General features: G+C 31.7%; 1 protein-coding gene across 5 annotated transcripts; it reads right to left on the reverse strand.

Annotated features, from left to right (window-relative positions):
- Positions 1 to 1,040: 1,040 nt before the first annotated feature.
- On the reverse strand, positions 1,041 to 15,439 carry LOC126734423 (uncharacterized). Of its 5 annotated transcripts, XM_050438044.1 has the most exons (11): positions 15,341 to 15,439; positions 14,947 to 15,274; positions 10,119 to 10,380; positions 9,880 to 10,068; positions 3,403 to 3,528; positions 3,240 to 3,349; positions 2,919 to 3,185; positions 2,627 to 2,861; positions 2,453 to 2,582; positions 1,367 to 1,536; positions 1,041 to 1,308 (listed from the first exon to the last, which is right to left on the reverse strand). In XM_050438044.1, exons 2-11 carry the CDS (start codon positions 14,950 to 14,952, stop codon positions 1,142 to 1,144), a joined length of 1,662 nt encoding a protein of 553 aa, XP_050294001.1. In that variant the 5' UTR covers positions 14,953 to 15,274; positions 15,341 to 15,439; the 3' UTR covers positions 1,041 to 1,141. The 5 variants fall into 5 exon arrangements, with proteins under 5 accessions (XP_050294001.1, XP_050294005.1, XP_050294003.1 ...); XM_050438048.1 differs by lacking the exons at positions 14,947 to 15,274; positions 15,341 to 15,439 and adding an exon at positions 14,406 to 14,562 and having other exon boundaries at positions 1,412 to 1,536; XM_050438046.1 differs by lacking the exons at positions 14,947 to 15,274; positions 15,341 to 15,439 and adding an exon at positions 14,406 to 14,561 and having other exon boundaries at positions 2,453 to 2,567.
- Positions 15,440 to 16,458: the final 1,019 nt, after the last annotated feature.

A 16,458-nucleotide genomic window follows, 5' to 3' on the forward strand; every position in this document is an offset into this window, starting at 1 on the left:
TTTGATACACATGTTAAGAAATTTGACTAAAGGATACACAATAAGTTTAATTAGTGGGGCATTCATATACCATCAAAGTCCCGACTATTTTTGTTCTTTAAAGATTTAATGAGGTCCCGTAGTTACACAACAGTTATTTCCTTAAACATAAAATGTGTATCAGGCAGATTTAAGTTAGATATCCAATATTCTTCAGCAGTTCGCTCAGACGGGGGTAGACTATTTATAATGTTGGATGCAATTTCAATCAAAAAAAAGTATTAAAATCTTAAGGAGATGATTGTGTTTCTCCTTGTTATTTACTTTTTAAAATATGGCAGTTTACACGTACTACATCCCAGACAGCTTTTGGATTGTAATTTTGAGGTAGTTATCATAGAGGTATCTGATTTAGCTTTCTTTAGACTTTTATAATATGAGTGCCCTAGTTGTGTTTTTAGGTCTTTTAGTAGATCACAGTTATTTTGATTTGCTTGCTCTGATACAAGATTTAAAACCTCCCTTTGGTTTCTTAATATAGCATTAAACCAATTAAGATTCAATTCAGAATTCTTAATATTGAACTGCAATACTTGGGAAAGCTAAATTAATATTATTTTGAAGAGAAGTGACAAATGAACGTGCTTTATGTTCTCTTATGTTAAAATCCTTACATACAAAGAGGCTATATTTAAATGAGATTAAAATTTGTAAAATAAAGACATAAACTGATCAAAGCTATCAGAAGAAGGTCCATAGCAAGTTAAATTACAATTTTAAGCCTGTCATATTATACAGCACACATTTCACATTGCATTTCTAATGGTAAATTACAGATATCACCCCGAGTAATGAAATCTGTTTCATGTTTATTTTTTGCTAAGATTACCACTCCACCATGTATATGAGTACATCTACTAAAATGTGAAAGACAAATATAATTGCGTAATTTGAAAATACTGATTTCATCATATTTCAGCCAGTACTCACTGTGACAGATTAAATCAAAATCAAGACATAAAGCCTTAAACTCAAGATATTGGGTAAATGATAGATAAAAATACAAAACATGTTTAATACAATTTTTCTATAAATGTGTTTGGCGTACAGGCAAGATAAAATCTACAATAAATAAATAAATAAATATAAGATTTCTTAGTTGTTAATATTTAGTTTTTTGTCCAAATCCACTGATGTCCTCATCAGACTGAGACGTCTCCTCTTCTTGGGAATAGTCCTCGTATTCCCCCGACTGTTCTTTGCTGCCAACATCTTCTTTCCCATCTAAATTACCCTCTTCTGGCACATAAATAGTATCCATATCATTATCTGAAATAAAAACAATAAATATTAATGTGTTAACAAGGAGCAACATTGCACATCTTACGCTTTTCTTCAGCCCTGATCTTCATTAAACTACTGTTAACTTTACCTGCTGCTTGCAACTTCGCCAACCTATCAGCAGCCTCTTTATTAGGCAACGAACTGTAAAATGGTTCTTCCTTTTCAGAGCCAGAACCACTAGGCTTGGCATCTGGTTCCACATTATTCTCTGATCTAAAAATGGCAAACATTTAGCCATGTAGCCAGTTGCATTCTTGCATCAAAGTCTATCGATTTCAACAATAGTTGAACAAATTGGTAACAATAGTTGAAATATATTAGCCTTGGCTTGTATTGAATATTTACAGTATTCGATTCAAAAAACTCCATCCATGTTTTAAAGAGTTGTAGCATTCAGAGAAAGTAAATGCATGACATTAACAGGGCATTCTACTTTCCATTCAATTATAAGATTCAAAAACAACACCTAAATTGCTGGGATACATACAATAACCGGCAGGTCCAAATTTCATTCTAGCTATAAAATGCCTGGACACGTTTAGGTCTTTATGCCAATAATATTAAGGTATCTTAGGTACTAAATGCCAATATTTTGAAGGCCTACAAACACAATTCAGTTTGTAAATATTATATGTTTTATTTTTGCCGTTACATCACTAGATCCAAGTGAGTCTAGCATAGGAATTCCATTAATAATACTATCTTTTGCTAGCAACTGTATTTCCTGTGATGGCTGTAATTATGCTTTTTTTCACAGATATTAGAATATATTTTTTTCATTTCCCATATGATTGGATCAACTTTATACAATACTCTTTTCTCAATAATTTGTAGCACAAATCCCGAGTCTCTAACAAAATTCTTCTTGTCATTGTATTGAAATTTTGTATGTACGTATAAATTTATATTAGCATTTTATAAAATGTAAAATTCTGCTCCATTGCCTTCTGCAATTTTTAAGGCATTAATATAAATATGCAAACGGTCATAAGTAATTACTGCTGATTTAAGAATGGTTCTATTCTAAGTTAATTTATCCGTGAAGTCAGGAGATTTTATCGAAACTTTTTGTGTGGAGTACAATCTACTACAGTTACTCGTTTCAACTAAATTCATCTATAAGACTTACCTGGTGTCAAAGTAGCTTTGGATAATTTGGGATTGAGTTAACGGATCTACAGAAGAACTCCTGGAGTTGATACCTTGTCCATTACCAGTTTTCTCTACACTCCCCAGGGAGTATCCTGCTGTAACAAGACCTGCAAAAACGCATAAAGAAAACCAAAAAACAACTCCTAATTACCTAATTTTGCTTGAGCCTGATGCGCCTGCTCGTCATAATTAAAAGAATGATATTCTGGCTCCACGTTTTTATTATTATCATCATGTTTTTCTTGATACTGGTTCACGTAAGCGTTATCAGACTTGACAAACTGGTTGAGGCCCTGAGGCTGTTGCTGCTCATAGCTGGACTGTATGGCTTGTGTGTGTAAATTTTGGCTATTGGGTTGTCCGGTCGAAAAGTGGGCGTTTACCACCTAAATAGCGAAAAAAACACACAATAAACCCAGATAAACTCTCTGGATTAAACATACTTGGTAGTTTTGGCTGTTTGAAAAGACCATATCCTCTCCGCGTTGCTCCAGTGGACTTTGATGGACAAACCCGATATTGATACCATGATTCCCGGTTTCCTGCATCGTCACCCCGAGATTGTTTTGGGCAAAGTAAGTCGTTTGTAAATTCTGGTAAGCCTGAGCGGTATTTTGATTGTTGTAGTGAGTTTGGGCGTTTATTTGGTCCCTATGGGCTGGTTGAGGCGCTTGGTCTGTTGCCTCCGACACTTGATAGTGATGGTTCTCCTGCAAATTGTCGACTAGCATTGCTGTATGAATTTCATCAAATTTATTACTTACCGGTTGGAATCTCACTTCCTGTTGGTGCTGATAATGTGGCTTACGGTACTCCAAGTTGCTAGGTTTGTCTGCTGGGGTGAGGTTTGGGGCTGGAATAGTGTGGATGGGGCCTAAAAAATGATGAGACACTATCGATCTGCTTTTTACTTGTGAGGTTTCTTACCTTTTTCACCCACTTGCTTTATGGTGTTTACAGTCATCGGGATGTTGTTTGTTTGGACGTGGTAGTCGTGCTCTATGGCAGCTGGAATGCTTGGGGACGAGTGGAACATTGGTTTTTCTTGTTTATCTACAATTGAATATTAATTTAATTGCACGACACGAACTATTCATAGGCACACAAACAAGTGACCATTTTCGGTAGAAATAATAGTCAAAATTAATTGGGAAAAATAGTGTCTGCTAGTTTGTGAGTGTAATATTTAGAAATTATACGATATTTTGAACTGGAATTTATCGGTGTGGAAAATTTCGTTTATATTTTTATTTGGCAACTGCGTACCAGATCACACTTTGAAAGCCTCTATACTTTCGGTCAAGTGTATAACACGGTTTTGCTTTTTGCTGAGCTGACTAGGTGGGTGTAGGACATTTATTGTTATTACTGCAAAAAAAGTGGTTGATGGTGTCGCTTGCTCTATTTGCAAAACTAATTATTATCAACAAGTGAAAAACAGTGTATCCAGTGATGATGACCAGTGAGTGACTATGAAGGGACTGGGGAAGCTATATATGGAATTTTTAAGCGATAGCTTTGATGCTTAGACAAAGGAAAATCAACATGTTTCAAAAGTGCTGAGGGGTACCAATCAAGAAAATGCCCCTCTCCTTACAAGAGTTTCCGAGGCGGAATAAAGAGTTTCGAAGAAGTATGCAAGCGGTGTAGAGATAATTAGAACCCAAATAACAACCGAAAAACCTGCTGAAATACTGAAATCATAACAAAATTTAACAATATAAAAAACAAATTTTTGACCTCACGGAATATAAGGGTATTCGAATCAAATATGTTTAAAGTTATGTTAAAGTTAGGTATTATGAATAAACTTAACACACTTAACATGTACATCTTGTAAATTAGCCTTAACAAACTTGACAGTACGGAGGAGGCGATTTAGAGCGAAATTTTTTAAATTACCCGCTTTCATGACGTCACAAACCCATTTCCACTCCCGGTTAGTATTACTCCTCGACATTCAGAGGGGGCAACAGTCAATCGACGTTCAGTATTTTCTATTGGCTTTTATGAAGGTCTCCTATCTAAGAAGTCTATTACCAAATTTATATGAGCAATTAAACCAATTCAGCAGCCAAACTGGTTTAGAGATAATTCAGTTTGGTTAGTGTTTACTTGACACGATTATGAAAGGGATTTCACTTTCACCTTTGCCAACCTAGGAATTAAAAAAAAATGGTTGAGCTGACTAGTTAGAACTAGTTTATTACTTATTACTTACTGAGAAGTTGACTAGTTTAACAAGTACTAAAAAATGATTTTGCAAAAAATTGACGTTTAACCTTAAAATATCTAAACTACTCTAAGGTGCTCATATAAACTTGTAGCTAAACGTGTGGCAAAAGTGTCGAAAACCTTGTATAATATAGTATAAATAGAGTAATTAAGTCAATAGCGAGTGTTTTATTGGTAAACCACGAATCCTAGAGCCGAGTGACGTAGGTATATGTCGGTTATTTATTGAGTCATCCTGAAAATTGAGAGGATTAGAGATAAAATAGCCAATAGTTATTAAAACAAATAATAAAACTACATTAATGTTGAACATGGCCATAAACTTAAAAAAAAAACAAAAAAATGATAACTTCTTATGGGTCCCCCGTTTAAGATTCTGGTCTATCATAATACCCCGGTACTTAATTCCTTTACATGAGTGAATGACATCTGTATCATTTATGTTTATGGAATTAAAAGGTGATCTATTTAGTTTAAAACTAGCTAACCATTCTTTTACTTTCTTAAAGCCCTGACTTCCTGCCATATTCTGCCTTTAAATATTAAGGTTGTATTCACCCTCAGTAGCGGGCTTAGTAAAGTATTTATAGATAAGATGAACAGGATGGGACCAAGAATTGTAGGTACCTTGTGGTATTCCGGTTTGGACACTTTTTGGACTATTTACGAGATTCTTAATTTTGATCTGCTCTAATACCTCAAGAAGTTTTTAATTCTAATTTTTGAGGATATAATTTTAACCTTGGTTTTTTCTTGACGCCTTAACCCTTTAAATTCAAAATACTTAAGACATTAAAAAACTCTACAAAACAGAGCCATAAAGAAAATGTTTTAAGTCCCAAATCTTTATCCCACTTCTGAATTGTTTAAGGCAAACAAAATCATGGACATATACGTTTTTCAAACTTCTTGTTTTATACATAGAACTAGACTCTCGTATTCATACTATGATCACATTAGCTATCTTTCAAGAAGTATACAGCTACAATATACCAGATAAACCAATATGCTTGACTGAGCTGCTGAGAAGATCTGGAGGTCAAAGAAGCCTGCTATCAACAGGACTACAGTTATATAAGCTACCTCAATACCTAAATCATAATTTATTTAAGGGTCAACTGAAACCCCTTCATTTTTAAGGGGTTTTTCTGATAAGAATATAATCATGTTTTATTTCTGACAATTTTAAAGATTAATTACGAACCTCTAAAATTTATTATACTATGTCGTAGCCAGGTTGTTTTATAAACGGCGACCAGATTATCAAACGCAAAATTCATTACACAACTTTCAGAGTCAGAATCAGAGATCTTTAACATTGATGACGTAAATTGTCTTGTAGCATATTGTTGTGAGAGAAGGAGGTAATATTAATGGACATCAAAAGATTTTTAAAGAGATAGTAATGGATCAGGACAAAGAGAATGATAATTTTATTTCACAGACAACGCATGAAATAAATGAGGATGATAACTTTCCAAGTTTTTTGGATAATGGATCTTCTTTAAATATCTCTCTTATTAAATAAATACTTTTAAATACAATTCGTATTTCACCTACAAGAATTTTGAATGATAAAAACTTCACCGTTTGGCTGAGTAGTCACGGTTGTTTTATAAAATGGCTACCAGTGGCGTGTCCAGACTGAAGTCCTGGGGGGTACCATATTACATTCCCACTGTTTTCACCGGTAGTCGATGTAACAGGCACAAATTAGACTCTTTTACAGTTTTATTTTTTAAGTACCTTACACAAATCGCAAATTGCTCAATTTTTGCGACATTGGTAGTTTCGTCTGCCAACACGAAAAAAAAAATGGTGCACTCTTTATATTAGAAATCACTTTTTTTTAAATAATAATATTTCATGCAGATATAATTTCGTTTTATGTTATTAAACTTATTTATGTAGCATTTTTAGCGCAAGTATTAATAATAATAATAATAATAATAAATATTTTTTATTTGCATAGAAGAAACAAAAAAAATACAAGTTTACAAAATCTAGCAATAAATTTACGCAAATAAAAGGCCTACAAATTCAGAATTCTGCCATGGCAGATTCTGGTCTTTAACATTGTGGCCCCACACTTCATTAAAAAAAAATGGTAATTTCAGTAACGCTCATTAACAGTAACGCTTAACTAATAACTGATTAAATACAGCTTTTTCTTTAATCCTATACCTAATAAACCTACATAATACTACATAAGAGTTCTAAATTCTAAATTTGACAGTTTAACATCAAGCAAAATAATACACACTGCAATTATCCAAAAAACAGATTAAATTTTTTGTTAAATAACAAAAAATAGAAAAAATATTGCAGACAATAAATAAATAAATAAAATGATCCCAATACCAAAAATTGCAATAAATTACTTAAGAAAACAACCATTCAAAAAGTTTAAAAAAAAGAACTTAAATTATATACCCTGCTGATTCATTAGATTTACAATCATCCTCCTACGAAAAGTATTACAAGAAATTAATAATTGGTCCGGATCCAAATTTAAAGAATTTATTTGATAAGCAAAATTGTAAGAAAATGATCGTTTAAATAACTGTGTTTTATGTCTCGGAATGAGAATAGTATTTCTTCTTAAATTTAAATGGTGTACATCATTTCTAAAAGTTATTTTTTGATAGAGATAGGGCGGACTAAGATATATTAAAATTTTATAAAAAAATGTTAAAGAATGAGCAATTCTTCGATTATGCATATTAAGCCATCCAAGTTCGTGAAGTTTATGGGAAATGCGGTTTCTCCTACGAATGCCAAATATTAGTCGAATGCAAGAGTTTTGGAGCTTTTGCAGTCTACCCCTAACCTCATAATCAAGACACCAGCCATACACTACATCACAGTAATTACATTGTGAAAGGACCAATGAATCACATAAAAGCTTCTTAATATCTTTACTTAAATAGTGTCTATGCAAATAAATTAATTTCAAAGCAAGATATGCCTTTTTAAGAATATTAGACACGTGATGTTTAAAACGAATATTATTATCTACTATAAGGCCCAAACTCTTACATTTGTCAACAACTGGAATTCTTTCGTCCCCCAATTTAATGTTTATACCATTTAAAATATTATTTACATTAGTTCGATTACCTATGAACATTATAGATGACTTCGAAGGATTTAATTTTAATAAATGCTTTGAAGAAACATCACAAATAGCTTGTAAATCTTGATTAATTTTAAACTCAGCCATTTTAAAATCTCCTGGTAAAAATGAATAATATAACTGCGTGTCGTCTGCGTAAAAATGATGGGCACAATGCTTTAATTGAAGATAAAATCTAGACGTGTAAATGATAAAAAACAAGGGTCCTAAAATACTACCCTGAGGCACACCACTTTCAACTTCCAAAGGATCAGATATGTCGTTATCTATTTTAACACGTTGAATCCTATTATTTAAATAAGAGGCAATTAAATTAATAGCAGCATCAGAAAAGCCAATATAATGAAACAAAGACTTTAAAATTGAGTGGCTAACGAAATCAAAAGCTTTAGTATAATCCAACAACACCAGAGCAGAAATCTTACCCTCATCTCTAGCCCGAATTACGTCATCAATAACGTCCGCCATAGCCGAAGTACAACTATAATTTGTTCTAAATCCAGATTGCTTAGGTGGTAAAATATCATTATTATTAAGAAAACTACGAATTTGAGAGTCTAGAATGCGTTCGAGAATTTTTGAAAACGTTGGTAAAATACTAATAGACCTAAATTGACTAAAATCAGTTGGATTATGCACTTTCGGCAATGGCAACACAAAGGCTTCTTTCCAGCATTTGGGAAAGTAGTTTTTATTAATACACTCGTTAACAATATGTAAAATAAATGGTATAATAAAAGGACAGCATAGTTGAATTAACGTAATATTAAGATTATCCACCCCGAATGCTATTAGAAAATGATTTTTTAAAATAAGGTCTCCTGCGTCAATTCGTAGTCTTAGTAAATCCCGAAGGCCATTATTGCGACCGTAAAATATTATTATAGTAGTTGGATTATAGTTAAGATAACTACCATAGTTACTTATAGTAGTTATCTTAATCTAATTTTTGTTGCTTGTATTTCGCAAACAAAATTTTTCAAAAAACAATTTTATCTACTGATTGTTGAACATTTTGCATAATTTTTTTTAAATTTAAATATTTTAAAACTGATTGTTTGTGATATTCAGTCTTTTCATGCAAAGAAAAGCTTTCCCCGCATTTTCCATGAGCGTAATGCGTTCTTAAATACTTTATACTCTTATACATAACTTTGTCGGCTTGTGTGGCCTACCTATCCCTTTTTGAATAAAGAGCACAAAACTTGCATTATACGCCATCTTCTTGTTCTGAACACACAAGATACTTCTATTGATCTAAATATTTTTGGTTAAATTTTCTTAAATATGTTCATTATGGTTTGGCTGGACCTAGTAGTGGAACCCATACGTTATTTACTGCCTAATTTTTTTTCTTGATTTGGCAATATTCTTTTAGAAACGTTCGTTTAAAGGACAACATGGATTATTAGATGTAGAAACCGATGGTTGTTACTCGAAGCTTAAAGTTACCGATAAATCAATGAGCTCTAAATGGTCATGAGCCTGAGTCGAAGTAGATGGAGCATTAATATTTGTATTACTTGCTGCATTATTTACTCTCTCATTAGTCTCAATTTATTTACTTTTTTTTACAAAGCTCAATAAATTACTTCGGCAAGTAGGGTCCATTCTTTTTCATTAATCGGTTAGAAACTCCAACCCTTAACATGGAAAAAAATGGAAACGGTATATAGTTTAGAGATGTTTTTCAGCGGTCTAAGACTAAAAGTAATTAAATACCAAATAAAATTATTATTTTATTAATACGGTGTGCCTATATTGTAACAAATTGCGACACTATAAACATTGCAGTAATTTATTATTCGCAAGCTTTATACCGTTTATATAATTTTTTTAAAATATTGATTAAAAAATTATAACAGTGGTATTTGTTCTTTGCTCTTCCCTGGATACTCCACCGATGGCTACGACATATAAATAAAAATTGCATATAGTAAATTTCTCTTTTTTTTTTTGTTTATAAAATACTTTTGTAATATATCTCTTTTTTTGAAAAAAAAATCAAAAAGATTTATATTCAATATACTCACGGATCACTTTGGAAGGAACCTGATTTTCTATTGGAAACTGAACGAATTGTTGCGCCTGATGCAGTTTATTTGACGGTGGTTTCTTGTAAAACTCTTTAGGGGGCAATTGAGGAGGTTTTTGGGCTGCCAGTGAAAACTGTGGATATTTCGGTCCTGATACCATTTGGTTTTGCATGTAACCGTTAAAACCTACAATTATAGCTTCGGTAAGTTTAAATCGTAGATTAAAGTAGCCATACCTGGTATGATTTGGGGTTTGTTAGGGACCGGTCTGTTTCCTCTCATAGGCTGTTGCTGCTGGAACATGGGCCTGGGCTTCGAGTGAATGAAGTGGGGCATAGGTTTTTGCAGAGGTTTCCCCCATTTTTTTCCAAATTGGTGCGTAGGGGGTGGCGGTAGGCGAGCCGGTGGTCCGTTTTGCACCATTCCTTTTCTTTTGAACCGTGGGTAATCGGATCTTACGATGCTTAGATATGTTGATAACAGAATCATTAAAATGATCTAGAAAAAAAAGTGAAATTTATATAATAAGTTCAGCATTGATATGGGGGTTATAGAGTATTAAATATATATGTAAGGGTGAGTAAGAAGTCTTCCATTATTGCGTTGCAACCCCACAAAAAGGCAGGATTTTTTTTTGTGTTTCATCATTTTATTCTTTATTTACGGGATCAACCCCATTACAAAACAAAGAAATTCAAATACAAAATAGTATTTTAGCCTAACACCCAATTTAACACTCCATGACTAAAATAATGACTGTATTATTTATATGATATGTTGCTACATTCCAACAAGTAATATAAACTATTAAAACAATAACAAATAACAATCCATATTAGCCCAATAATTGAATAAAATTAACAATAAATAAAAATATGTATATCAAATCATTTACTATTAATTAAAATCCGACATTAATCAATAGCAATTGACTAATTCGCATTATAACAACCAGGTTATAGAAATGACAAAAAAACAGTAATAATAATAGAAATAATAATAATATTACCTGATGACACTAATAGATCTTTGAACATTGAAACTAGCTTAAACTTTTAACTTGCCTCTTAAAACTGGGTAAAGAAATGCCCAATATTTTAACTTCATTAGAATTAATAAATTTAAGTGTCAGTTCAATAGGGGGAGTGGGATGCATAATTAGTATGCATAATGAAATGGTAGTGAGAATAATCTATTATGCCTAAAATTTCTAGATGGTATATTGAAAGAAATTGCACTAAGACTGACCATTCACCAATTTATACAAGACCACCAAATCAGCGTAAACTCTCCTTTGCAATAGCGTTGATAACAACAACCTCCGAGCATCATCAAAAATGTAATGTTGGGAATCCTCACACCAAGCTTAGAAGCTTATATAAACAAAATCGAATAAATTTATTTTGGACCCTTTTTAGGTCAGTACAACAATTTGTGTAAAAAGGCGACCATACCATTGATGCATATTCCAACTGTGACACAACAAGAGACATATATATCCTTTTACAGGTCTCAACAGAAAATTCCCTGCAATTATGCAAAACAAAGAAAGAAAGAAAGAAAGAAAATGTGCTATATTACGTAAGAATAATCTTGTGTACAAGCATCCTACAAGCTAAAAAAACAAAACACAAATACAATTTTAAAAATTGACAAAATAATGAACAAAATTAAACACAAGAAGACAAAACTTTTTGAACATACTTGAATTAAAAATAAAACAATCAATTACTAAATAAAGGTAAACTTGTTGACAAAACTAGAGAAGAAAAAAGGAAAAAAAGAAAACTTTCCAACATGTCCAAGGTTAAAACCTATCATTAAAAAAGTCATCCAGGTTATAATATGCCTTAGCCAATAAAAGCGACTTTAATTCTCTTTTAAATTTCTTAACATCCGATATATGTCTAACACATAGAGGAACATGATTGTAAATTTTTTTACTCATATAAATTAATGAGTTTTTGGTAAGGGAAGACGTAGGAATAGGTAGGAGAACATCATTTACACGACGAGTCAAATGGCCAGTGTCAGAGGGTAGTTTGGGAATTTTGTGAATAAGAGCAGCTGTTTCTAAGATAAAGAGTGAAAAAAGAGTTAGGATTTTTTCAGAAATGAAGAGGGGTTTGCAAGAATCTCTTAACTTAGCAGAACACAGGTATCTAACTGCTTTTTTTTGAATAACAAAGATAATGTTAAGTAGCCCCTTATTGGTTAAACCCCAAAAAGGCAAGCCATACCGAATCCTAAAACCTTTGAGGAGTTAAGAACCAGATTAGTTTATGTTTGTTAAAGTTTAGGTGCTCATCAAACCATCAAGTTAATAATATTACATGACCGAAGAGAAACGCCCTCTACATTGTAAAATGAGTCTAACCTTTTATTTTTCTTGTAGGGAAGAGTTAATGAAAAACGATTTTTTTCGCAGAAAATAATTGCCTGAGAAAAATATGTTTTTTAAGAAAATTATAAATGATAAAAAATCTATGGTTTTTGTATCTATACTTTTTTCACATAACCTTAAGGTTTTCGAGTAAAACTTGAAAAAAACCTATTTTATTTCTTGAAAGTAAGACGTATCGCTATGAAAATTGCAGCAGTTGTGCCATTTTTTATCGCAAATAAGTGGAAATTCAGTTTTTTTAAGATTAGTCTGAAACAATGGCAGGTTTTTTGGTTCTAGACAACTTTTTCATTATCTAGGTTCAAAAATACAGTTTTTAAATTAAAACTATTGGTATATTTATCAACCGTATATGGTCAAGGTATATTTATTAAACTGTAGAATATACGTAGATCATATACGATTCTGTCTACAAAATTTCGGCATTTAAAAAAATTGACAAGGGATTTACATAGCTAGTTTTTACACTCGATCACTACATCTCAAATATGTGATAAAATGTCGCCCACATTACATCTATGCCTCTGTGTAGGATACGATATACTTTTCTTAAACGTATATATCTTATAGTGTAGTAATAGAATATCATACACAAAGAAATTTAGAAAAAAATAGGAAACGCATTAACGTGTATGAAACAATAATTAAACCAAATAAAATATACAAATAAATAGAAACTGAAGAATACAAATTTGCTCAAGACTAACAAGGATGCAGTGGTGTACCTCTTTTTTATTAAATAATATTTACGATAAATCCCTTATGGATACCATTGGTAAAAATTAATTTTTTTCTTTTTACGTCAAAAAATGCCCCCTGATGCATAAAACACATCTACATTAAAAAATCTACATTAGCAGTAAACGTATTTAAAAAAAAAACGCGGGCATTTTATCCGATCTTTATAGTTGAAGTACATCTAATGTAAACCAAAAATAAACGTTTATTAAACCATCGTGTGTTGCTCGGGGTTCATTTTTTGTTCATTTAGTGATAAAATATTTCTTTGAAGGTAATAATGGAGTCTGGACATTTACAAACAAAAAATTGTCCTCTTTTACTGAAAATTGATTAAAAATTAGTCTCTCCCACATAGCAAACAAAAATTATATGTAAATGCTATGTATATTCATAATATCCTGACGTATATACATACATACATACAATGTCTATTTTTAATGCTCTGTTTATTTTATGGATATGAAATAAAGATACATTTGTCACACACTAGGTAATACATGGAATATACTATTAGTATGTACAGTGTATATCCTAAAAACACTAGATATTTAAACTATATCCAAGAGTTATATTCTATAGATGTCTCATAAATATCTATTATATTCTATGTTTCTGTTACATGTATCTTTATAGAATATACAAATGCATTTATAATATTCCAGGATATATAATAAATATTTCTAAGGTATATACCGGGTGACACAGAAAAAAGGGAAGACTAAATAACTTTGTTACTTTTTAAGATAAAGAAATGAAATTTGGTAGATCAATAGAATAGTTGATGTTACTGTAATTTACAATGATACTGTGTTTTCTACTTTTTGTTTTATATTCACAGAAAAAATATTTTTTTTTATATTTTAAAATAGGGTGCCATGCATTTATAGTTTTAATCAAGTAATCACGGAAAAATAGTTTTCATTGTAATATAATAATGGCATCTACCTACTTAATTTTTTTTAAATAGCACATTATTGGGAACAACCACTTTTGAAATGCGGTTTCTTTTTCCCAATAATTTGATATGATTATCTTTTAAATCGGTTGATAAATAAGTCTATAAGGAGAAAAAAACTAAGTGTTGAAAACTATTTCTTGTACAGCAAATACGATGCAGGTGATCCTGGGTTGAATTCTCGACATTGTCATGTCGACAAGAACATGTCTGTTCTTTTTATTGTCTGTTCTTTTTTATTTTTTTACTACTTTTATTACTTTAAAATTTTGTTTTGACCAATCAGGACGACATAAAGACACGTCAAAGTGGCCTTGCTAAAATGACGCCAAGAGACGTCATTGTCAATTTGCACAAAATATCTTATTTATACTTGAACATAAAAAAATAAAGTTAATCTCAATGTGTAATATATATACCTACATAGAATATACACGACATTGTTTGCACTTTCTGGACTTTATAAGTATATACAGTGGATATCGCATAGTGATCGGGTAGTGATTTGAATAGGGCCGACGATCATGAACCGGTAAATAATTTCTCCGAACAATTTAAATAAGATAAATCACTTATTTTAACAGTGATTAATGACGTTTGACGACCTAAAATGCGATTTTACATTTCTCTTTTAAGCGATATAAATAATTTATATACCAGGCCAGTGATTTTATCGGATAGAACATAAGAAATCGGTCGTTTTTTGTTCCTTTAATAATAAAGTAGGTATTTCATTTTTCTGATTGATTTGAATATGGTTTTTCTCTAAACGGTTTAAATATGATAAATCATTTATTTCAACAGTGATTGACCACCTGAATTATGCTTTAAAATTTTATCTCTTAAACGCAATAATTAATTTATCTCGGCAGTGATTTAATGGGGTTAAAAAATCAAAATCCGTTATTTTTTTATATACTTCCGACGATCAAGAATCAAGTGAAGTTATAGAGATTTTACGTACCTTCATTTTAAAACCTCAAATGGCCCCCAAAAACACTCAACAAAAACACAAATAAATGAATCACCGCGCACATTCGTTTCCCACTTTTCTACTCGATCATATTATTCTCCTCTCGAGAAAATTCACACTCGATCACAACATATAGGAAAACTAATGGAAAATAGGTCACAATTTCGGTATTTATATGAAGACGTGAAGAAGTCGCTCCGGCCGGTACTCTTTTACCATTACCGTTCGGTCGTTTGGCAGAGAAAGAAAGAAACACCGCAGAGGAGGGATCGCTATCACTTTACTATCCTTTTAAAGCTCTCGTAGAGAGTCGTTAAGCCTACGGAATATTTTGTTGTTATTATTTATCGCGGACAATGCCAGTGCATTAAGCTAATTGGAGTACCTTCTCTTCGGTACTATTTTTAGTGAGAAGTGAAATTTACAATCATTTCATTCTATTTTGGTAAATAAACCTTCTTGGGAACGACATTTTTTGACGTAAACGTGACAGTTTCAAAACGGCCCCATTTTGGGCAAAAAATTTGACATTCAAGATGGCGTCCAGTATAGGAGTGGCACTCCAAAATGACGGATAGGCGCCATGTTGTAAAAAAAAAATTGATATCGATGATGGCGTCCACTACCAGGAACGTTTCCTCTTTCCACTTGAAATTGTCTTAGTATAAAAAGACTATTCTGAAAAAAAACCCTAGTAACTAATTAATCTATATGACTATATTGCTGGAATTATTTAAAAATAAATGGTAATAATAATGAAAGGATTCATGTATCCATTTTGCTATAATCCTGATTTTTGAAACGACAGATTGGTGCCATTTAGTAAGAAGCAAATTTAACATCCAAAATGGCGTCCATTACCAGGCACGTTTCCTCTTTTGACACGAAATTGTTTCACTATAGAAAGAATATTTGAAAAAAAGAAAAAACAATAATAATTCATTGATCCCTATAAGGATTTTGCTACAATCTAGTGACAGTTCAAAAATAAGGTGATGGGCGCCATCTTGTAAAAATAAGTTGACATCCAAGATGGCGTCCATTAAATGGGCGTTTTCTATTTAAATGAGTCGTACAATATGATAAAAAAATCCTTTTCGCTTGAAATCGCGCTTCGAATGAATTCAAAATAAATAATAATTTAAGAATTCATGTTTTACGAAAATCCAGTGACCTTATTTTTAAAATGACAAATGGTCGCCATACAAGATGGCGTCCATTACCAGGGACCTGTCTCCTTTTCACTTGAAATTATTCTAGTACGGAGAATATTATGAAAAAAAAAATTAATTTATAATAAAAGAATTCTCTTGTATGTATTTTGCTATAATCTAGTGACCTTGTGTTTAAACTGACAGATGAGCGCCATCTTATGAAAATAATTTGACATCTAAGATGGCGTTCATTACATAGACGTTTTCAATTCAAATGACCCATAAAGTATGATAAAAAATCTCTTTCTCATGAAATCGTAGAATTATTTTAAAACAAATGATAATAAAT

Source organism: Anthonomus grandis, chromosome 3 (assembly GCF_022605725.1).
Source record: "Anthonomus grandis grandis chromosome 3, icAntGran1.3, whole genome shotgun sequence".
Taxonomy (NCBI): domain Eukaryota; kingdom Metazoa; phylum Arthropoda; class Insecta; order Coleoptera; family Curculionidae; genus Anthonomus; species Anthonomus grandis.